Raw genomic sequence first — 24,887 nt, forward strand, 5'->3', positions numbered from 1 at the left:
TTTAGGGCCATCACTAATGATTATTTTGATAATTGAGTTATCGTCGATTAATCTGATGATTAATCGAGTAATTGGATAATTTTTTGGTGGTAATAAAATGTAAATGATAACACTTGCTAGTGCAAGACAAGCAATTGTAATAAGGGTCTTTAGATAAGACCCTCATTCCTCAGCTGGGATCGTGTAGAACCATCTGAAGCTGTACTGAAACGGCAATTTGGACTTCTAACCTGTTGATACCCACTGAAGTCCACTACATGGAGAAAAATCCTTTTCAACTGAGGAAAGAAAGACATGAACATCTTGGATGACAGGGGTGAGCAAATTATCAGGAAATTCTTATTCTGCAAGTGAACTAATCCTTTAACACAGTGACTTAATGATCCAGTCGCAACCCCTAAATGAGAAGATTTTCAGTTAATAACTTTGAAAGTTCAACCTCACAAAGCTGTTAAAAGACTTGAAATATAGTGCACACGCCATACGGACTACTTCTATGATGCTTTTTACAAACTTTTTAAAAAGCTTTTTAAAAAGCTCCATACACCAATTGAATGGAAAAAAGCTACCGATTAATTTTTCACATCATTCAGTGACAGACACTATAATATACTAAATTACAACAATTGTATGAATAATTTAAATTTTTTCACATTTTCAAGCCACAAAAGCTGTGGGATTTTATCCTCTTGCTGCTTATTGCTCAACAACGCTGCCGCCAAACCACAAACTGTTCTCACCCAGACCATCCATCTAATAGTAAAACTGCACCGCGACGGCGCAAATAACAGTCCATAAAACCAGGAAGGCAATAAATAATAAGGTGAGAATATCACACACCCTCTTCAGTAATAAAAAACCAATGTGTGTGTGTGTGTGTGTGTGTGTGTGTGTGTGTGTGAGCGAGAGTTGAGAGACGGAGACAGGGCATTGATGCTTTACAGAGGAGATTTCCCCGCTGTCCTCTTTGTCTGTCAGGGTAAATGTGATGATTTACCCTTTGAGAATATTCTCTCTCTCTCTCTCGGCCACGTCTCTCTCTCCACTTCGAATTCTTCGGCGCATCAATACCAACACTTTAAACCGAAGGGCGCCGTGACTCTCCTTCCTGCCGGCTACTCTTTAAAACGCTACTCGCTGATATTGAGCTAAATGCGAAGCACCAATACTCTCCTACGCCGTCTCTCTCGGAGGACGGTCTCAGCAGAAAGTTAAAAAGCTCGCAGAGGAGCCCTAGAAAGCCAGTGAGGCGTGCTGGCCAAGAGAAACAGCGCAGCGAAAGTTGGCAAAACGCAGCGTATAAGAGCAGGCGAGGCCGTTCGAGGCTGCGTTCGCCCTGCGGCCTCAACGACGGGGGTGAAACCCGCGTCAGAGGGAGGGCGCTAACCCTGCTCTTTTATCTCCCGCTGGCAGCGTGTTGGGATCATGAAGTTCGTTCAGATGTATCGATCGGCGGGTCGAGCCCCCCACCGTGTGCTCGGCACCCTCGCAAGCCTCTGTAAACACTTAAATCCAGCCGATCAATGCGGCTCATTCAACCTGCGGCATTGAGTCGCTCACTCACACACGTGGTGAATCCCAAACGCACACACATACATATATTCACACGGCCCGCAAACAAATTAGAGATAGAAGGGCCCTGCAGAATGACACGAAAGCGCTGGTATGAAAAATCTGCTTTTCGCTAAATTAGCTTTGTGGAGAAACAGAGGGATGAGGAAAAGACAGAGAGAGCAGTGGGCGAGGTAGACAGCCAGGGAGAGAAAGACAGACAGGGTAGAAAAAGAGAAATCGATTGGTGATCCAGGTAATCTGTGGGTATGTCCCGGTGTTTGCACTGGTGACATTGCAGCAGCGGCACACCGGTGAGATCAATGAGCCTCCTATTGTTCTTCTGTAATCCTTAACTATCCATAAGTAATTAACCTTCACATGAGAGGACAGGAAATAAATAAGGAAGGGAGGGGAAGGCTGCCGGGTGGAGGGAGAATAGCAATGAGGACGAGAGCTGGAGAGTATATTTCCCTCCCTGTCTGTGTCTCTTTGTCTGTCTTCATCTCTCCCTTGACCTATCTATCTATCTATCTATCTATCTATCTATCTATCTATAGACAGACAGAGCGATAGATGGATAGAATGAGTGACAGTACAATTAATAGAATGATAGAACGATAGAACAATGTCAATAATGACAAAATGCTAGAAAGATGAAAAGAGAGAATGATAAGTAGATTAAATGGTATGATAATGATATGACAGAATAATAGACGGATAGATGGATAGAACGATAGATAAAAGAACAGAATGATAGATAGAACGTTAGATAGATAGATAAAAAAACAGAACGATAGATCGATAAAACGACAGAACGGTAGATAAGTAGAACAGAACGATAGATAGAATGACAGAACAAACAATAGATAGAATGATAACTAGACAGATGGCAGAATGAAAGAAAGAACGATAAAATGATAGAACAAACGATAGAACAAATGATTGATAGAACAGCAAAACGACAGAATGATAGATTGATACATATAACAATACATAAATAGAACGACAGAGCGTTTGAATGAAAGAAAGAAAGATAGAAAGATGACAGAACGATAGAAAGATAGAACGGTAGATAAAAATAACAGAACGATAGATAGAACGATAGCATGTACAATACATAAATAGAACGACAGAACGTTAGAATGAAAGAAGTTAGAATGAAGTTAGAATGAAAGAAAGAATGATAGACAGATGACAGAACGATAGAAAGAGAACGGTAGATAAAAAGAACAGAATGATAGAACGATAGATAGAAAGATAGAACAATAGACAGATGACAGAACGAAAGAAAGAACGATAGATAGACAATGATAGAACGAAAGAAAGACAGAAAAATAGACAGATGACAGAACGAAAGAAAGATCAAACGATAGATAGAACGATAGATAGATAACGAGAACGTTAGAATGAAAGAATGATAGAATGATAGACAGAACAATAGAAAGACAGATAGATAAAAAGAAAACGATAGAACAATAGATAGACAGATGACAGAATGAAGAACGATAGTATGATAGAATGATAGATAGAAAATTAAGAGACAAAGATAGACAGAACAATATGATAGAACGATAGAATGATAGATAGAGCAATGATGTAACAATCTCTTTCTCTCAGTCTGTCTCCTGCTCTCTCCATCTGTCTCCTCCATCTCTCCATCTCTCTCTCTCTCTGTCCGTCTTCTTCCCATCTCCCTTTGTTTCTGTCTGTCACTCTTTCCATCTGTCTCCCTCTTTCACCATTTGTCTCCCACTCTCTCGCTGTCTATCTTTCAGAGTTTCTTTGGAAGATAATTGATATTCTGTATTTTTGTGTCTGACATTTTCACAGGATATTGTCAGTTTGTTTACATTTACACAACCATTTTCCAGCATCATCTGTCAGATATGGACCTGTCTGCATCTCTCTGACTCTTTGGCATATCACACACGTCAATGTGCTATTAGCAGAGCAAACAACTGATGTGCTCCACCAAAAGGACATATTCAGAAAGGTGAAAAATCAGTCAAGCGGACCCGCTGATCCATGTGGAAGGTTATTAGACACTTACCAACGAATTCAGAGAGGAAGACCACAAAAAAGGGAGTGACCAGGTCATTAATGCCCTGCACGTATCCACTAGCAGGGTGACGGATGGCCCAGATGAACAGAATCCGCTCAAACACCTGAAAAACAAGACAATCCCTCTTACTGAGGAGCAAAAATGATTCATTTCTCATAACAACTTTGATTGTTGTGCAGACTTTTGGTAATTGATGTAGTTGAATTCACTCTCGACAGACCAACAGGTTCACTCATTCGGATGCTTGTATTTCCAAGCGCAGCTGCATTTCAAGTGCTCTATTCCTTGTGGTTTTTGGGTTACAATGTTGCACACTCCTCTATAAGTTAAAAACACCACAGCACCCCCTGCTGGTAAGCATCCAATGACACAAAGCTCAGTTAAGCTAAAGTGTGTGGGCAACATCTATTCAGAACATCGGCGAAATTACAAAAAAAATTCAGTGGTGAAGTGGATTTTTGTGATACATCAGATCAATAATTGCTTTTTAATTTAAAGGTGCTGTTGACAAATATGACGAGGAGAAAAAAAACTGAGCCGAAAGAGCTAAACACTGGTAAACTAAACTGCTTCACTAGTTAAAAATAAAAAAAAATATATATATAATATAAAATAAAATAAAATAAAATAATTTGGGACAAAAAGTGCTTACCTTGCAAACAACTGTCACAATGCAAAAATAAAATAAAATTAAATTAAATTAAATCTGGGGCAGAATGTGCTCGTCTCAAAAAGCAAAAAGTATAAATATAAACAAAAATATGTTTACTAACCTCTAAATTCTTTTCTTAAGTGAAATAATTATATATACAGTGGGTACGGAAAGTATTCAGACCCCCTTAAATGTTTCACTCTTTGTTATATTGCCGCCATTTGCTGAAATCATTTAAGTTCATTTTTTTCCTCAATGTACACACAGCACCCCATATTGACAGAAAAACAGAATTGTTGACATTTTTGCAGATTTATTAAAAAAGAAAAACTGAAATATCAAATGGTCCTAAGTATTCAGACCCTTTGCTGTGACACTCATATATTTAACTAAGGTGCTGTCCATTTCTTCTGATCATCCTTGAGATGGTTCTACACCTTCATTTGAGTCCAGCTGTGTTTGATTATACTGATTGGACTTGATCAGGAAAGCCACACACCTGTCTATATAAGACCTTACAGCTCACAGTGCATGTCAGAGCAAATGAGAATCATGAGGTCAAAGGAACTGCCTGAAGAGCTCAGAGACAGAATTGTAGCAAGGCACAGATCTGGCCAAGGTTACAAAAAGTTTCTACTGCACTTACGGTTGCTAAGAGCACAGTGGCCTCCATAATCCTTAAATGGAAGACGTTTGGGATGACCAGAACCCTTCCTAGAGCTGAGCTATGGGGGGAGAACTGAGCTATCGGTGGAGAAGAGCCTTGGTGAGAGAGGTAAAGAAGAACCCAAAGATCACTGTGGCTGAGCTCCAGAGATGCAGTTGGGAGATGGGAGAAAGTTGTAGAAAGTCAACCATCACTGCAGCCCTCCACCAGTCGGGGCTTTATGGCAGAGTGGCCCGACGGAAGCCTCTCCTCAGTGCAAGACACATGAAAGCCAGCATGGAGTTTGCTAAAAAACACCTGAAGGACTCCAAGATGGTGAGAAATAAGATTCTCTGGTCTGATGAGACCAAGATAGAACTTTTTGGCCTTAATTCTAAACGGTATGTGTGGAGAAAACCAGGCACTGCTCATCACCTGTCCAATACAGTCTCAACAGTGAAGCATGGTGGTGGCAGCATCATGCTGTGGGGGTGTTTTTCAGCTGCAGGGACAGGACGACTGGTTGCAATCGAGGGAAAGATGAATGCGGCCAAGTACAGGAATATCCTGGACGAAAACCTTCTCCAGAGTGCTCAGGACCTCAGACTGGGCCGAAGGTTTACCTTCCAACAAGACAATGACCCTAAGCACACAGCTAGAATATTTCTTGCTCATATTTCATCGCAAAGTAAAAAAATAAATAAATTATATTTTAGATTTTAAATTACATTTCCTCAATCACCATTGAGAAAACTGAGGGGGAAAAAAACTTAGTTCAAAATGAATGCATAATGGTTATGATAATTTTGGACAAAATGTGCTTGTCTTGCAAACTGTCACAATGCAAAAAGAAAATAAAATAAAATAAGTTTGTACATTTACGTGCAAATATTTGAAAACAATAAAACATTAATTATGTTAAAATTATATGACATTTGATTAGGTAAAATAGAATAAAATACTGGTCATACTTTATGCCAAAATAAAAGAACAACTTATATTTTGCATAAAGTTCTTATTTACATGAGAACTAGATGAAAAATGTGCCTAAAAGTCGTTTAAATGTTAAAACGTCATTGCAACAATGTCATTTTTTGAATTAAGGCAATGGTGTATTGTCATTTATGTCAGTAAAAAAAAAAAAAAAAAACATATTACACTAATTAGAATCTACTGACTAAGAAAAATGGAAATGGAAACTCAAAACACTCTTATGCATAATGATAATGATAATTTGGGGCAAAACGTGGTCTCTAAAAGCAAAAACTATAAATATAAACAAAAATGAACATCAATCAAGAATACGAAGATCTTTATTTAAGTGCATCTCATGAAATATTTCAAGAATATGTATTGAACATATTTCACCCCAAAGTTAAAAGAAAGACTAATTGTGACCCTGGACCACAAAACCAGTCTTAAGTCGCTGGGGTCTATTTGTAGCAATAGCCAAAAATACATTGTATAGGTCAAAATTATTGATTTTTCTTTTATGTCAAAAATCATTAGAAAATTAAGTAAAGATCATGTTCCATTAAGATTTTTTTGTAAAATTCCTACTGTAAACCTATCAAAATGTAATTTTTGATTAGTAATATGCATTGTTAAGAACCTAATTTGGACAACTTTAAAGGTGATTTTCTCAGTATTTTGATTTTTTTGCACCCTCAGATTCCAGATTTTCAAATAGATGTATCTCGGCCAAATATTGTCCTATCCTAACAAACTATACATCAATAGAAAGCTTATTTATTGAGCTTTCATATGATGCATATATATCAGTTTTGTAAAATTTAACCTTATGACTGGTTTTGTGGTCCAGGGTCACAATTATATTTTAAATTATATTTCCTCAATCACCACTGGGAAATAATGGAGGGGGGAAAAACATCAAAATGAATGCATAGTGGTAATGATACTTTGGGACAAAATGTGCTTGTCTTGCCAAATTAAAAGAGCGAGCAATTATATTTTGCATCAAGTTATTATTTACATGAGAACTAGAAGAAAAATGTGCTTAAAATACATTGTTTAAAAGTATTGCAACAATTACATTTTTTGAATTACGGCAATGTATTGTAATTTATGTAAATTAAAAAAAAAAAAAAAAAAAAAAACATACTCCACTAAATGGAATCTACTGACTAAGAAAAAAAAATAAAAATGGTAATGGAAACTCAAAACACTCACATGCATAAGCAATGATAATTCGGGCTAAAATGTGCTTGTCTCAAAGCAAAAACAAAAATATGTACAAATGAAAACTAATCAAGAATACCAAGCTATTTTCTTCAGTGGATCTCATGAAATATTTCTAAAATACCTCTTGAACATATTTCACCCCAAAAGTTAAAAGAAAGATAAATTATTATATTTCATATTTTAAATTATATTTCCTCAATCACCACAGAAAAAAATAGGGGACAAAACCTCAGTTCAAAATGAATGCCTGTCTTGCAAACAACTCTCACAATGTAAAAAAAAAAAAAATGAAAATTTAAAAAGTAAAAATAATAATTTAAAATGATAAATAATACGATTATAAAAAATATTCATAGAATAATAAATAACTTTATTTTTGCATTGTGACAGTTGTTTGCAAGACAAGCACATTTTGTCACAAATTATCATAACATAACTAAATTTTGTTCCCCAATTTTCTCAGTGGTGCTTGAAGTATAATTTAAAATATAAAATACAATTTTTTTTTAACTTTGTGATAAAATATGAGTAAGAAATATTCTAGAAATAGTTCATGAGATTCACTTAAGAAAAGAGCTTAGTATCTTTGAGCTGTCTTCATTTTTACATATTTTTGTTTATATTCATAGCTTTCACTTTTAGAGACAAGCACTTTTAGCCCCTAATTATCATTATCATTATGCATGAGAGTGTTTTGATCTTTTATTTCTATTTTTCTTAGTCAGTAGATTCTAATTAGTGTAATGTTTTTTTAAAAACCTGACATAAATAACAATACACCATTGCCTAAATGCACAAACATAAATTTTATTTTAGCATTGTGACAGTTGTTTGCAAGGCAAGCACATTTTGTCCCAAATTATCATTACCATTATGCATTCATTTTTTTTGAGGAAATATCATTTAAAAAAGTAAAATATAATAGGTCTTTTTTTTTGCAATGAAATATGATCAAGACATATTCTTGAAATATTTTACTTAGGAAAAGAGTTTAGTATTCATGATCTATGTTTGTTTTACATATTTTTTTTATATTTATAGTTTTTGCTTTTAGAGACGAGCACATTTTGCCCCAAATTTTATTTTTTATTATTTTATTTTTTATTATTTTATTTTATTTTATTTTTTATTATTTTATTTTATTTTATTTTAGCATTGTGACAGTTGTTTGTCCAAAATATCATTATGCATTCATTTTGAGGAAATATAATTTAAAATATAAAATATAATAGGTTTTTCTTTTTGCAATGAAATATGATCAAGACATATTCTTGAAATATTTCACTTAAGAAAAGAGTTTAGTATTCTTGACATAAATAATAAAATTATAATAAAATAACAATATTAAATATATAATAAAAAATAAAAATGAATAATAATGATTATTTGTGACAAACTATTAATTTAAAAATAAATAATTAAATTATTAAAAAATAATAATAATAATAAAATAAAATAAAATAAAATATATAATAAAAGTCATACATATAAAATAGTCCTAAAAATGGCCTTTTTTATTTCCTTTTGATTTCAAGGTGGAAAGTGACCTGGACATGATTGTGTGTTTGATTCACTCTCTTATCTTTGTGATTACATTAAGTGTGTAGTGCCTGCTGTGAGATCAGACGTCTGTATGACGTCTGTGGGTCTGTCACAGGTGCGCTGAGCAACGAGTCTCAGGTGTTTGTGCCTCAGAAGATCACCTACCTCCTGCACCAACGGCTGCTGGAACAAAGGAATCAAAGGATTCGTCCTCGGGATATCGATGTGAATCTATGGAAAAACACACACAGGTGCGTACAGGTAAGCACAAATGTGCACACACACAAACACAAACCAGTTACCAAATCAGCGTGTCAGGAAAAACAGGTGAACAGGGAGAAAAAAGTAAGAGATTAAATCAATATGGCCCAAGAGCACTAAATTGAGTTACATGTGCCTTTTCCCTTCCAGTAAATGGAGGAAAACCACCAGGGCCCGAACTGCACACGCTATCGATCTGGTTGCGTAACAAGCCACACACAAAACCTGCATGAATTCAGTTGGAAAGGGGACAGCGCAGCGTCCAGCCGCACATACAGGTGGCGACCCTTCTGTTTCATCCGGTTCTCTCTTATTTTCTACCCCCTCTCTATTTCTACTTCCATCATATGTTTGACGAACCGGCTTTGTAATAATGCAGGTCACTCGAAGGCCACCGAAGTGCGGTTCGCTCGTATTCACCGCCATTCCTCGCCCTCTCAGACTGTGACCACACTAAAAGGTCATTTAGTGTTTCTGCCCAGACAGCCAGGGGCCAGTCCGACGGTTCTGTACGACCATATAAATCCTTTTAAAGGTCTGTGTCCGATTTGTATTGCAGTAGACGAAATGAGGGGCCGGGAGCCAGCAAGCCCCGAGGAACCGGACAAGAGAGGAGAGAAGGCAGCGCATAGCAATCGACTACCAGTCCTGCACCATTAACCTGAGTTTTACAGCCCATAAGAATATTGATCCCAGCCCCCTTTTTCCACATTAATAACACGCAGGACAAAATCTGGGTGTATTACTACTATAGCCTTCTAGAGGCAGGTGTAACCTTGACAGACTCACTGCAGAGATGATGAGATTCCTCAACGGAGTGGCGTCTGGTGTAGCCTAGTGGTTAAAGGGGTGGTTCACCCAAGAATCATCCTTAAATCAAAAATCGAAAACTTTTAGGTTTCAAAAATGATGCAGATATCTTGTGCACTACATCACAAGACTTCTGAGTTCATGTGACCCTGGACCACAAAACCAGTCTTAAAGGAGTAGTTCACTTTCAGAACAAAAATTGACAGATAATGTACTCACCCCCTTTTCATCCAAGATGTTCATGTCTGTCTTTCTGTTTTTGAGGAAAACATTTCAGGATTTCTCTCCATATAATGGATTTCTATGGTGCCCCCGAGTTTGAACTTCCAAAATGCAGTTTAAATGCAGCTTTAAAGGGCTCTAAATGATCCCAGCCGAGGAAGAAGGGTCTTATCTAGAGAAACGATTCTATTATTCTCGTTATTTCTCGTTATTTTCTAAAAACATTTACAATTGATAAACTTTTAAATCTCTACACAGGGTACACACAGAGCTAGTAAAGCGAGCATTTGAGGTTAAAAAGTATATCAATTGAAATTTTTTTTAGAAAATAACTGATCGTTTTGCTAGATAAGACCCTTCTTCCTCGGCTGTGATCATTTAGAGCCATTTGAAGCTGCATTTTGGAAGTTCAAACTCGGGGGCACCATAGAAGTCCATTATATGGAGAGAAATCCTCAAAAAAACAATTTCCTTACAACTGAGAAAGAAAGACATGAACATCTTGGATGACAAGGGGTGAGTACATTATCTGTACATTTTTGTTCTGAAAGTGAACTACTCCTTTAAGCAGTGTTAGGGGTAACACATTACAAGTTACGTAATAATATTACTTTTTCCAAATAACTAGTAAAGTAACGCATTACTTTTTAATTGACAAGAAAATATGTGAGTTACTTTTCCCCCTATTTATTGATTAAAAGCTCTCCCGTCCCCATGTTGAGACAAATTGTGAGTAAGATGTTCTAGAATAAATGTGAACATGCATTAATTCATCTCACTCACTAAAAACAGATACAGTATTCCTCAAAATTAATAAAAACAGTGAAATTCAATGCAAACCTGTAATAATTAAATAAGTTAAATAATACAAATATCCTTTATGTATTTAATCCCATTTTATTAACTGATGTCTTTGCTGCCGACCTTCGATGATCCAATTCATCCATACTAATAAGCAAAAAGATAATCTAACATTTTTTTTTTTTTTATTGCTGAAGAGTTGTCATTTTTTCTTCTGTACAGACGTGAATTTACTGTTCTCTAAGCCTGAGGCTTTGGGTGTAAAAATGCTTTTACATTTGCCAAAAATAGAACTTGTTATATTAAAAACAAACAAGCACGCCCTGCCCAGATTTAAAAAGTAACACAAAAGTAACGTAACGCATTACTTTGCATAAAAGTAACTAAGTAACATAATTAGTTACTTCTTTAGGGATTAACTCAATATTGTAATGCATTACTCTTAAAAGTAACTTTCTCCAACACTGGTCTTAAGTAGCACGGGTATATTACGGGTAGCACGGGTATATTACGGGTAGCACAGGTAGCAATAGCCAAAAATACATTGTATGCATCAAAATTATCATTTTTTACTTCTAAGCCAAAAATCATTATGATATTAAGTAAAAAATCATGTTCCATGAAGATATTTAGCAAATTTCCTAACATAATATATCAAAACTTAATTTTTAGATTAGTAATATGCATTGCTAAGAACTTCATTTGGACAACTTTAAAGGCGATTATCTCAATATTTAGATATTTTGCACCTTCAGATTCCAGATTTTCAAATGGTTGTATCTCAGCCTATCCTAACAAACCATCCATCAATGAAAAGCTTATCTATTCAGCTTTCAGATGATGCACAAATCTCACTTTCAAAAAATTTACCCTTATGACTGGTTTTGTGGTCCAGGGTCACATATAATAAGCCTCTGCAAATGTATCACTGAGTCACTTGAACAAGTGAATCAGATAATTTGACATATCAAATAATCATCATCTAGGTGGAAATCTATGCAAGTATTATACACAAGGCCCCTGGGTTTGTAGGTTTAAAAGTTGTTGGTTCAAACTCCACAAGGATTGATCTGTGATTTATAATCATTTTTCCTCAGAGTAAAACAATTAGCCTCAAGTTGCTCCAGAGGGATTGTTCCTAATTGATTGAAGCGTCTGCTAATTCAAAAATGAGAAGTAATTAGCAGTAGATATGTGACAGTCTAGACAACTGTTTAAAAGAAAAGCAAGTATGCATTAAATTGATCAAATGTGACATTTATGTTACAAAAGATTTCCATATCAAAAATGATGCCCTTTTAAACTTTCTATTCAAAGAAACCTAAAAATGCATTATGAAACTGTTTTCAACATTGATAATTAAAAGAAATGTTTTTGATGACCAAATAAGAATCATTAGAATGATTTCCGAAGGATCAAAGGAAAATTCAGCTTTGCATCACATGAATAAATTACATATTAAAATATACTAAAATAGAAAATAGTTGTTTTAAAAATGTAATAATATTTCATAGTATTCTGACTAATTAAATACAGCCTTGGTGCACATAAGAGATTTACAAACCCCATACTTTGGGATTTTTTTTTCAGGGTTTTTCCAAATCAAGCAGTCTGTGTTAAAGAAGCCCTGTAAAATTAAATTGTTTACGGTCATGTTCACAAAACATGAATCAGATGTGTTTTGGGGGAAGCATAAACACTACGTGAACAGGCAGATATAAAAAAAATAATATATGACCCTGGACCACAAAACCAGTCTTAAGTAGCATGGGTATATTTGTAGCAATAGCCAAAAACACACCGTATGGGTCAAAATTATAGATTTTTCTTTTATGCCAAAAATCATTAGGATATTAAGTAAAGATCATGTTCCATAAGGATATTTTGTAAATTTCCTACCGTAAATATTTAAAAACATAAATTTTGGTTAGTAATATGCATTGCTAAGAACTTCATTTGGACAAATTTAAAGGCGATTTTCTCAATATTTAGATTTTTTTGCACCCTCAGATTCCAGATTTTCAAATGGTTGTATCTCAGCCAAATATTATTCTATCCATACATGCATCAATAAAAAAAAAGCTTATTTCTTTAGCTTTCAGATGATGTACAAATCTTTTAAACTTTCAAAAAAATTACCCTTATGACTGGTTTTGTGGTCCAGGGTCACATATAATAAGCCTCTGCAAATGTATCACTGAGTCACTTGAACTAGAGAATCAGATCAGTTTGATTCATGGAAGACTCATCCTCTAGGAATAGAATAGAAATTTATGCAAGTTTTATACACAAGGCCCTTGGGCTTGTAGGTTTAAAGGTTGTTGGTTGAAACTCCACAAGGATTGATCTGTGAATTCTAATCATTGCTCCTCAGAGTAAAACACTTAACCTCAGGTTGCTCTAGAGGGACTGTTTCTAATGGATTGAAGCGTCTGCTAAATCAAAAATTAGAAGTAATTAGCAGTAGGTAAGTCACAGTCTAGACAACTGTTTAAAAGATAAGCAAGGATGCATTAAATTGATCAAAAGTGACATTTATAATGTTACAAAAGATTTCCATATCAAATAAATGCTGTCCTTTTGAACTTTCTATTGAAATGTTTTTGATGACTAAATAAGCATATTAGAATGATTTCTGATGGATCATGTGATGCTGAAAATTCAGCTTTGCATCACAGGAATAAATTACATTTTAAATATACTGAAATAGAAAATAGTTGCTTTAAACTGTAATAAAATTGAACAGTATTTTGACCAATTAAATGCAACCTTGGTTAGCATAAGAGATTTACAAACCCTATACTTCGGGAATTTTTTCCAAGGTTTTTCCAAATCAACCAGTCTGTCTTAAAGCAGCCCTGTAAAATTAAAAAGGCTTACGGTCATGTTCTCAAAACACAAATCAAATGTGTTTTTGGGGGATGTATGAATACTACATGAATGAACATATTCAACAAATAATATTTGGAATTCTCTGTAATCTTGCAAACAACCTTATGAGATCCTTTTCCACTGAAATTCACCCACGCATTATCTGTTTCCATGCCATAACAGACAGCAGGTTTGCATATTATGATATTTAAACAAATATTCCGGGTTGCTTGCAACAATGTCTATGGACGGCATGTGTGACATGCTGTCCATTAGTACAAACAATGCTTTTCCTGTTTACATGCTGTCTGTAATAACTGACACCATTAGATATAATAATGCACACAATAAAACGGCAGATTCAACAAACCACATATTCAAAGCGTCTAGAGCTCCTAATTAAATATATATTTTTATCAATGTGCCAGCTATAGAGATGAGCAGCTCTGTGAAACAGCCAATCAGAGCAGAGCTCATTAATATTCATGAAGCTTCCAAATAAGGCAATAACAGAGCATTTCATTCTAGGGACAAATCCCAGGGTTGTAAATGGACCTGTAAAACCGTTTCTGGAGATTTTTTGCCCTTTAATATGCCATATACCTTCTGTGTAGATATTAGAGAACAATTTAAAATATTCTCTCAATGCATTCTATGGCACCTTTAAATAATACATGTAAAAAAACAAGATCTTATAGGGCTGCAATATTATGACAAAAGTCATTATTGTAGATTATTGCTCTTTATATAGTAATAATGATTATTAATATTGATAGAGAAAACAATATAAAACGTTCTTGTTTCGTTTTGGCCACATCACATTCTGGCTTCACAGACAAATGTTGGTCCAAGTTACGCCAAAACTCCTGCTATAATCACTGAAGCTACAAAAGTAATCTCTCATTTCCATCATATCTGCATTATGATGAGGGAATTCACAAGTGTGCGCACTCATCAACAGCCCGGGCATTTTCAGCACTGATTATTCTAAATGCCTCTAATTGGCCAATGCATTTCTAAGTTCAACAGAAACACGTTTGATTGGTTATAAGGCTTAAAACAGAAGGTAAAAGCAATCTGATGCAGTGCGAGTAAATCTAAATGTAATTCCGCAAATGGACACTTTTAATTTATTTTCACATTTAATTTTAACCGTGACAGCCGTAATAGATTGTTTAATTGTGAAGGGGCCTCTTTTTCTTGAATTTACAGGGCATTTTTGTTCATTTTGGTGCCATTTTTGCCACAAGCCCTCGTTAATTTTCAGTACTAATGGAAGAGTTAAATATTTGGATCTTAGTTATGGAACACCGTTTAAAGTATTCTTTTACTCCTCAAGCCTGCTTTGTAAGCAAGACTTGTGGACTGATGAAGGTGCTCTCTTACTCTAGGAAATTGTGTAGAAGGATCTTGTCTCTTTTTCTATTGAGAACATACTCAGACTCAGGCCGGGTTGTGTTTTACCTGTCTGTATGTGTCTCTGTGATTCTCATCTGTTCTGGAGTGGTAATACTGCTCGATGAAGCCAAAATACTCCTCCCTCTTCCTCTGGAGAACCAGATCCCTTCGTTCTCTATTGGCTGGAAGATAGCCCTGAGAGAAAGCACATAGAAAGAAAGAAAATGCAAATTTAATAGCGTTCAGAAACTGTTGTACACCCACTTTCTCCATGTCTTCCAAGTGTATCTTGCCCTGTAACCAAAATATAACCTATAAATAATGCAAACTAAAGATATTAAATCAGCGGTATGTGAAAGAAAAAAATAAGTTGTGTATTTAATCTTTTTTAAGTCTACAGATTGGATTATTTCAATGAGATGACCTTCTTTATTGTGGTGAAATCAGATGTTTAGTAAACTCCTTTCAGAATATGATCTGACTGATTTTATGCTGCTGGGTTATTTTTGTACTGCTCATGCAAATGACACATTTCAAAAGGCTTCCTATAAGAGAAGCAAATCAGACAAGTTGCATTTCATTAAAGTTCTTAGCAAATGCTTTCCTACCAAAGTGCCTTAATGAAAAATAAAGTGCACTATCATTTAGATGCTAGGGTGGTTCAGACGTGGTCGGATGGTTTTTAAAGCATTGCTAGGCATTTGCTAGGATGTTCTGGGTAGTTAATCTTGTGGGCAGTAAGAAGTCTCTTATGCTTATTTGATCAAAATACAATACAAACATATACAGTTGAAGTCAAAATTTACATACACCTTGCAGAATCTGCAAAATGTTAATTATTTTACCAAATAAGAGGGATCATACAAATGTTACATAAAGGACAATTAAATATAGTCCACCAGAGAAAATAAGTCGAATTTATAAAAATGACCCTGTGCAAAAGTTTACATACACTTGATTCTTAATACTGCGTTGTTACCTGAATGATCCACAGCTCTGTTTTTGTTTAGTGACAGTTGTACTTCAGAAAAATCTTTCAGGTCCCACAAATTCTTTGGTTTTTCAGCATTTTTTTGATTTTGAGATCCATCTTTTCACACTGAGGACAACTGAGGGACTCAAATGCAACTATTACAGAAGGTTCAAACGTTCACTGATGCTCCAGAAGGAAACACAATGCATTAAGAGCAGTGGGTGAAAACTTTTGAAAAGATAAAAGATGTGTACATCTTTCTTATTTCGCAGAAATATCATATTTTTTCCAATTAGTACTGCCCTTCAGAAGCTACAGAAGGGCAGAAGACAAAATAAGTTAAATTTACCCCAATCTTCAAAAAGTTTTGATAATAATAAGAAATTTAAAAGTTCAAAAAGTTTTCACCCCCATCTCTTAATGCATCGTGCTTCTTTCTGAAGTATCAGCGAGTGTTTGAACCTTCTGTAATAGTTGCATATGAGTCCCTCAGTCGTCCTCGGTGTGAAAAGATGGATCTCAAAATCATACAGTCATTGTTGGAAAGGGTTCAAATACACAATAAATGCTGAAAAACCAAAGAATTTGTGGGACCTGAACAATTTTTCTGAAGAATAGCGGGCAGTTTAACTGTTCAGGACAAAACAAGGGATTCATGAACAATCATGAACTATCACGAAAAAAAAAAAAACAACAGCTGTAGATCATACAACACTGTATTAACAATTAAGTGTATGTAAACTTTTGAACGGGGTTATTTTTAGAAATTCAACTATTATAATCTCTTGTGGACTATATGTAAAAATATATTTTATGTGAATATCTTATTCAAGGTCAGTGCTAAATAAAAATAACATCCATTTTGTATAATCTTTCTTTTTTTGGCAAAATAATTAACATTTTGCTGATTCTACAAGGTGTATGTAAACTTTTGACTTCAACTGTATAATAATATTGTGAAATATCATTACAATTCAAAAGAACTGTTTTCTAGTTTAATGTATTTTAAAAAGTGATCTATCCTTGTGATGACAAAGCTGAATTTTTTGCATTACTCCAGTCTTCAGTGTCACATAATCCTTCAAATATTTGCTGCTCAACAAACATTTCTCATTATTGTCAACGTTGAATAGTTTCACTGGTTAATATTTTTGTGGAAACTGTGATAATGTTCCTCCTGTGATAAGGTTCCTCCTTTAATTTAAGTCTGGGTTTTTCGCCCATTAGGGCAACACTTATATGTCCACAGAGAAAACTTTGCAATTCAGACTTCATAGAGTAATTGCTTCAATTCTAGTATAGTATGAAAAACAGTATGAGCAATTATAATAGCGATGAAAACACTAAGAAACACACTTGAAAATACAGAACACACACCTCAGATCTCAAAGTAAAAAAAAAAAAAAAAATCCACAACTCTTGTAGAAGCTACTATACTAACACACAGGCCGGATGCAACAGTGCTAGTACATACTTAGTAGCTGCAGATGATTCCCTAAAGAGCAAACAACAAGTGCAGGTTATTTGTAGAGCAGACGTGGAGGCGTGGAACTGTCAGTTAGATGGTTGTCATGACTCTCCATCATGTTTCACAAAATGGTGTTTTTAAAAGTGCCTTCCCCTCCCATTGTTTCTCGACTCTTGTTTTAATGAGCACACACAGAGTTGCAGAGCGCTCAAACACATAAATGATAACGTACATTCAGAATCTGACTGCAGCTCACGTCTGTTGCTTCAGGCGAATAATAAGTGCACAAACTCTGCTCGTTTGGATTCGCACCATCATCGGCCCTTCAAAACTTTAATAACGGCTATTAAATGTGATGCTGAAAATCTAAATGATCTTAAAACAGCTTTCCAAAGCGAATCCGAGAAGGTCTTGGCAAGGTTTGCATTCAGTAAATCAAGGATCGAAGTTGGAAACATGAACGTGATGTGGACCAACAAAAACAAAACGCAAGAGTTGCTCTTTACAGTTGCAATTTGAACATGAAAAGCAGAGACCAAATGCTTGTTTTTGGCACATTAGCATTCGTTCGGCACGCGTCTTCCTCTGTAACTTTATACATATGGAATTATTCCCTTTAATCCCCCAGCAAACATTGCATGAAGCAGTAAATACTTGGAGGAGCTGGGCCGGGGTGGGGATTTGCTTGTACAGCTTTGCCCAGAGGTGTGTGTTATTGACTGTGTAAGCATGCGCCAGAAACTCAAATGAGGCTTGTAAAGCATTCTCCGAACATCCGCACACATACAGCCACAGCACAGCGGCCCGCTCTAGCCCTCCTATGGTGACAGTCACAATTCTGCTGACATTAAGTGCTCAGCAAGACCAATATTGCAAAACAAATCAATAAGGCACATTAAACTGAAAGTGGCGTGGAAGTTTTATACCCTCTGAAAAGCATAGAAAATGACTGTGCACCCTATGAAGAACTAAAATGCTTGCAAGTGTGCGATGCTGGCTTACAGTAAATACAAAAAAAAAAAGACTTTTCCTTGATAAATGATTGTTTATTACAGTGCTTTCTATTATTCTTTCAACTGAATGATCATTTGGCTGCATTTAAAAAAAAGTTCACCCAAAAATGAAAATCATTTGTCATTAATTACTCACCATCATGTCGTTTCAAACCTGTAAGACCTTCTTTCATCTCCAGAACACAAATTAAGATATTTTTGATAAAATTCAAGAGCTTTCTGACCCTGCATAGACAGCAAAGCAACTGACACATTTAAGGCCCAGAAATGTAGAAGACATCATTAAAATTGTCCATGTGACATCTGTGGTTCAACCGTAATGTTATAAAGCTACAAGAATACTTTTTGTGCACAAATAAAAAAAAAATAAAAGGCTTTATTCAACAGATTCTCACACTCTGATGTAGAATGTATCGTCAGAATAACTGACCGATTACCAAAATAATCGAGTAATCGGTTGGTTATTCTGACAATTATTTAAATAATCGAATAATTATAATTTATTTTTTGTAGTAATAAAAAAATATAGACCTAAGTAAACAATAGCTTTTTAAATAACTTAAAAAAACATATATAATAGCAATGAGGCAGTAATAATTTGTCCAAATAAAGTATCAAAAGTGAGTCATCATATGGTTTTATTGAACAAAGCTATTAAAACAATGTATTATGAACAATAGGGCTAACGTACATTTTGCTTTCTAACAAATGACTGCAGAGGGTGCCAACGGCCTCACAATTGTTTTTACGCTTTACTATATGGAGAGAAATCCTGAAATATTTTCTTCAAAAAACATAGCCTAATTTCTTATGACTTCACGACTGAAGAAAGAAAGACCTGAACATCTTGGATGACAAGGGGGTGAGTACATCTGTAAATTTGTGTTTTGGAAGTGAACTACTGCTTTAATATTGACTAAACAACATTTAAGTCAAATGTCCACTTAATCTTTAATATTTGTCCATTTCTTCATAACAGAAATGCTACAGCCACTGTCATTTCTTAAATATGCGGACATCAAAACTCAGAGTGAGGGTTTAAACTTATTTTGAAATCGCGATGAACAGTTAGCATATTGAGAAAGATACTAATATATTCTCCTGTGTTTGCGTAGGTTTAGAAATGATTTACCTTACAAATCTAATGAAATGATGCACGTTGCATTCACAGATGAACATTATAATAAACCCAAACTCACAACAATGTGCAGAGATGAAGTTTAAGACACTTCACACATGTAAATGATAACAGTTTGTGTGGAGCAGCATTTACTGTGAACAGTCGCTCTGAGACGCACGTATGTAACCTACACGCAAGTAAATCATTTAAGCACATATATTAAACCTGCATCACATATACTTATTTAATTGGATCATAGCATTTGTGAATTCACAATAGCACTATGCTTTATTATTGTTTTTTATATCATGCAGCCTTTAAAAACTATAATAAATAATAGAAAACTATAATCAATAATGCATTTTATGAATTCTCGTTCTTTGCAAACAAAAAGTATTCTTGTAGCTTCATAACATTACGGTTGAACCACTGATGTCACTATTTTAACGATGTCTATACTACCTTTCTGGGATTTAAATGTGTCAGTTGCATTGCTGTCTATGCAAGGTCAGAAAGCTCTCGGACTTCATAAAAATATCTTTATTTGTGTTTCTAAGATGAACGAAGGTCTTACAGGTTTGGAACAGCATGAGGGTGAGTAATTAATGGCAGAATTTTGCATTTTTAGGTGAACTATCCCTTTAAGATATATTATTAATAGGGCCGGGACTTTAACGCGTTAATTTAGATTAATTAATTACACAAAAATAACGCGTTAATTTTTTTTAACGCATTTTAATCGCACTTATTTTTTCACTGCGGAACGTTTCTCACTGGATAAGTTTCGGCGGACCGATTATACTGGAGCACCAACTAGCGTTCAGACAAAAACAAACCACAGTGAACATGGGCAAAGAAGCTGATGAGACCGCTTTGGTTGGCCCTGTGGATGGGAAATTTTGTTATAAAAAACGAATGGATGAAAGCGTCGATAAGAGCATGTTTGTGTGCAAGCTATGCAACAAGGAATTCGCATCTCACCGCAGGACATCGAGCCTATTGCTACACTTAATGGCAATATTGCACTGGTCTGTTGGACTTGGTTGAACAAAAAAAATATATATTTTGTTGCTTAAGCTTATGTATTCAGTCATTCAATGGTATAATTAAAAATCCATATGAAAAAAAACTTACTCCTCACTGTTCTCAGGTCAAATATTTATATGCGATTAAAATGCGATTAATTTCGATTAATTAATTACAAAGCCTCTAATTAATTAGATTAATTTTTTTAATCGAGTCCCGGCCCTAATTATTAATAATAATAATAATATTATAGACAGTATTGGAAGGCATTAAAACTGGTTCAAATACATATCACATACAGTTCTTTTCCACATCTTTTCTTGTCGTCTCACTGCTGTTTGTTTAAATAAAATGCCAAGATGGGAAATTAAATAAACCGTACTGGTAAACACTTACCGATAAGAGTCTCCAGGTGATTGGCCGAACCTCACGAGGGATTCCCGACCAGCTATGCTTCCGTAACTCCTCTGTGTGAACAAAACAGTGCAAAGTTAATCTAAAATGACAAATACTTCAACAGCACAATTGCTGTGTTGTGTCACAGCTACAGAAGTGAACAGCTGCTTTTAATACTCAAGAGGAGAGGGCTGGAATTAAAGTATATGGACCAAGCAACAGAACACAACCTTAATCAACAGTTAAAACATGCATTAAGAGTTTGTTCATATGCTGTGAAAGAAAATCATGCATTAAATCAACAGTCGTCAGCCTTCACAGGACCGGTGACACTCTAACTTATAGTTCAATCAACATAATCAATAAACAATTATTTTTAATTAGCAAACACATTCAGAGTTTTCACAACCATGCCACTTTGAATTATGGTAACTCCAATAAGACAGCAAGCCATAACTGCACATTGATTTTAAAAGTAATGGCTGTGAAGTTCAAGATTCACAGGTGACGGAGCAATGGCTTGGGATGTCAGCATGATGTTTGAAGAGCACATTTAGGCCAACAAATTAAAAGCATCTGTTGTGGCCTGATATTATGTTTTTCTATGGTGCCTATGTGAACAATGCAAGTTCGAACTTGGTTTTCATCATTTCACAATTCTGTTTTTCTCCTAATGCACCACAGCAATCATTTTCTTAATCAGTATTTGATTTGTATTCAAATAAATTATCAAAACATGCTTACAACAAGATACATTTACTTAAAGGAAAACTAAGATATTAAGACTTGTTTTCAGAGAAAATATCCTGAAATTAGTTTACATTTCTTATCTTATGGCTGTTTTTTATTTGAAGTATAAATCTTAAATTGTGATAGATTTATGCTTAAAAGAAGAGAAAATATTTGCCAATGGGTAAGAAAAATTAACTTAATTCAAGACATGTTATCAAGCAGGAGTTTAATAATTTATATGTCTATTAATACATTATGAATTAAGTTTTGCTTCTCAAGAGAATTATATTGTTTTAAGTATGTTTGACTAGAAAAAAGATACAAATACTGATTAAGAAAATGGTTTTGGCAGTTCCTTATGCTTGTCTACCAGGGGACAAGCTAGGCGTTGTCTCCTCAATAAGTCGGATGAGATAAAAATTCATAGTACAAAAATTAAACAACGCAAATATTACAAAACATGACATTAGAAAAACAAGTGATTTCTATGCCTTTAAGTAAAACTATTCAACAGAAAATTTCTAAGTCCACCATGAGTGTATTAAAAACAACTGTTACCCGATCCCTACTAGTTTGGGAAAAGCACGTAAAAGTCCACCTGCTACGTTGACATGTACACAGACGTAGTAGGTGGACTTTTACGTGCTTTTTCCAAACCAGGAAAGTCGCCATTTGTAGTTTTTGAGACTAGTAGGGATCGGGAAAAAGTTGTTTTTAATACAATCATGGTGGACTAACAAATTTTCCAATGCAGCGTTTTGTGAGTACATACCTATTTACACTACTGTAGAAGTTTGGTAAGATTACTTGCACGTTTAGTGGTGCAATTTACGAGATGCATCACATGTACCATGTACGGCTGTAGCAAGCCATTCGACAAGCTCGAATATCTCTGTCAATGTTCGACTAAGGTAAAAAAAAAAAAAAAAACTTCGGATGGGGCATTTAGATGGGCTTCGGAGTGCATAGCAATGTAGTCAAATCTACTCCGAACCATCGCTTTAAGTGCAATAAGACATGAAAGAGAACTTAGTTTTTAAGTTTAGTATTCACAATGTTTAATGTATTATAATGTTCATCTGGGAAAACAATTTCAGCAGATTTATAAGGTAAATCATTTATAAACCTATGCAAACACAGGAGAATACATCAATATCTTTCTCAATATGCTAGTTGTTCATCGCGATTTCAAAATAAAAGTTTAAACCCTTACTCTGAGTTTTAATTTGTGTTTCTGCTTCCAATAAAAATAGGCATTTTAAAAATTATATAATAAATATAATAATAGGTCTCCTTTAAGTTGTTACTGCTTTGAGTTATTATTTTGGAATAAATGTAAAATGCTAACTAACTAAAGTGATGAGATTTATACTTGGGTTTTAATAAATAGAATAGCTTATTAATTACAATGTTAATGTGAAAATACAATATAGATTTTTATTCTGAGAGTGTAAATAGTGTTTATTTAACCAAGAAAATGTGACTGGAACATGAATTTGCATTTAATTAAAAAAAAAATGTGAGGACTTTGCCTCCCCGTTTCAAAACACCACCGCTTTACTTGAGAGATTTAGGAGCTACTGAATTGAAATACTTCAAACAAATGAAAACAGATAATTAAAATGTCACAAAGAAAAACTACTTTCCAACTAATTAGCAAATCCACAATGAAGTATGGTAATTGTTCTTTTTTAAATTACGATTTGATTTTCTTCAGAAAAGTTCTCCTCCCTCGCTATGATACTTGTTCCTAGACGGTTGCCAGGGCATTCTGTGTGGTTGCTAGGCGGTTTCATTCCAGCACCAAGTCGAAATAGCCCCAAGGCTCCAATCACTTAGAAAAGCAGATGTCTCCTTAACACACAAAGTATCAGTAAACAAAACAGGACGAGTTACATGCTAAACCGCGAGTGATCGTAATTATGATTCCTGCTTTTGCCATAACCACTACAAAAGAAATAAAAGTCTATTGTATTGTACTTTCGAGTCTTGCGATAAAGAGCAAAGATGACTGTTGTCATGACAACCAGATGAATCATAGTGAATTTTAACCACTCTCAATCACTTATTTTGTCAGTGTTATGAAGTAAACAGTACGTTGCAGGTGGAAGCCATTAGACCAGACATCATCGATCTGTCCAGGTGCTGAAGCCTAAACCACTTTTTAAGGATAGTTTCTGCAAACTCCCGCCAAGCCCTCCGGGTCATCGCGATCAGCGAATGTAAAACCGGCTTTTCACAACGCCTATGAAAACTTAAAGGCTTGCTGAGAAACATCTGGCGAGATCGCTCCTGGGTCGTTTTTGAGTTAGAACAAACACGAAAGCGATACCCAAGCGCTCCTGAAATACTAATGGTATTGGACACCTGCCAACCGTCACATGATAGCAGAATGATGAAAGATCTCAGAAGCTATTATGAACTCCGAATAGTGTGCAGGGAAGCCCCTCCAACTATATCACAAGCACATTTTTCATAAGACGCTGTGAAAGAAGTGCATAAGCATTATTTTCCCCTCCAATGACTGATGGTTCTCATTCCCCCGTGATTTCCGCCTGTCGCTCAGATAGCTCCGAGCCTGCGGAGGCTGAAACTTAGTTATAAAGCAAAGAAGAGCGAGTCTCTTTGATAGCATCATTATAGCATCAGCGGCACAAATGAGCGAAGGCACACGCAGAACTTGTTTTGGTTCCGCCAGCTCGCAGGTGCACTCGAAGAGACGATTGGTTGGAGGACGTGGGGAGAACAGAAGGGCCTCTCAGCGTGAACTCAGGAAGACTAGGATAACATCATGGACGGTTTTCATCCATTCTGCCATCCCACACTGTCTCACCTGGCAGAGACATTCAGCTAGAGGTGGAAAAACAGGCGAGAGAACGAGGCGTGAACACATGTGAGGGTTTAGCGGCTTTCCGTTTTGAGATGGTCCCTGATGGATGGGTTTTAATATCTTATACAAGTAACCCACGAGTGGCCACTTTTGTAATCCTGCTTTATCCCTTGTTTTTCTTTTAATGTAAGCACAAATGTCTAATTGTGTGTTTTAAGACTTTACCCAGGTCTGTGTTGGGACTGGAAAGGAGCTGCTTGAATTTATCCAATCGAGTCTTCTCTCTCACCGTCATGGGCGGCGCTCCT

General features: G+C 35.3%; 1 protein-coding gene across 1 annotated transcript in view; it reads right to left on the reverse strand.

The window, feature by feature from the left end:
- tbc1d22b (TBC1 domain family, member 22B) overlaps nucleotides 1-24,887 on the reverse strand; it is an 86,203-nt gene that overhangs the window by 48,275 nt on the left and 13,041 nt on the right. The window contains exons 3-7 of the mRNA XM_073819869.1: nucleotides 24,805-24,885; nucleotides 21,018-21,088; nucleotides 15,088-15,216; nucleotides 8,824-8,889; nucleotides 3,605-3,719 (exon numbers count right to left, since the gene is read on the reverse strand). Coding sequence (XP_073675970.1) covers nucleotides 3,605-3,719; nucleotides 8,824-8,889; nucleotides 15,088-15,216; nucleotides 21,018-21,088; nucleotides 24,805-24,885 — 462 coding nt within the window. The remainder of the gene's footprint in view (nucleotides 1-3,604; nucleotides 3,720-8,823; nucleotides 8,890-15,087; nucleotides 15,217-21,017; nucleotides 21,089-24,804; nucleotides 24,886-24,887) is intronic.

The sequence above is a fragment of the Garra rufa genome, chromosome 15, assembly GCF_049309525.1.
Source record: "Garra rufa chromosome 15, GarRuf1.0, whole genome shotgun sequence".
NCBI classification, from domain to species: Eukaryota; Metazoa; Chordata; class Actinopteri; order Cypriniformes; family Cyprinidae; genus Garra; species Garra rufa.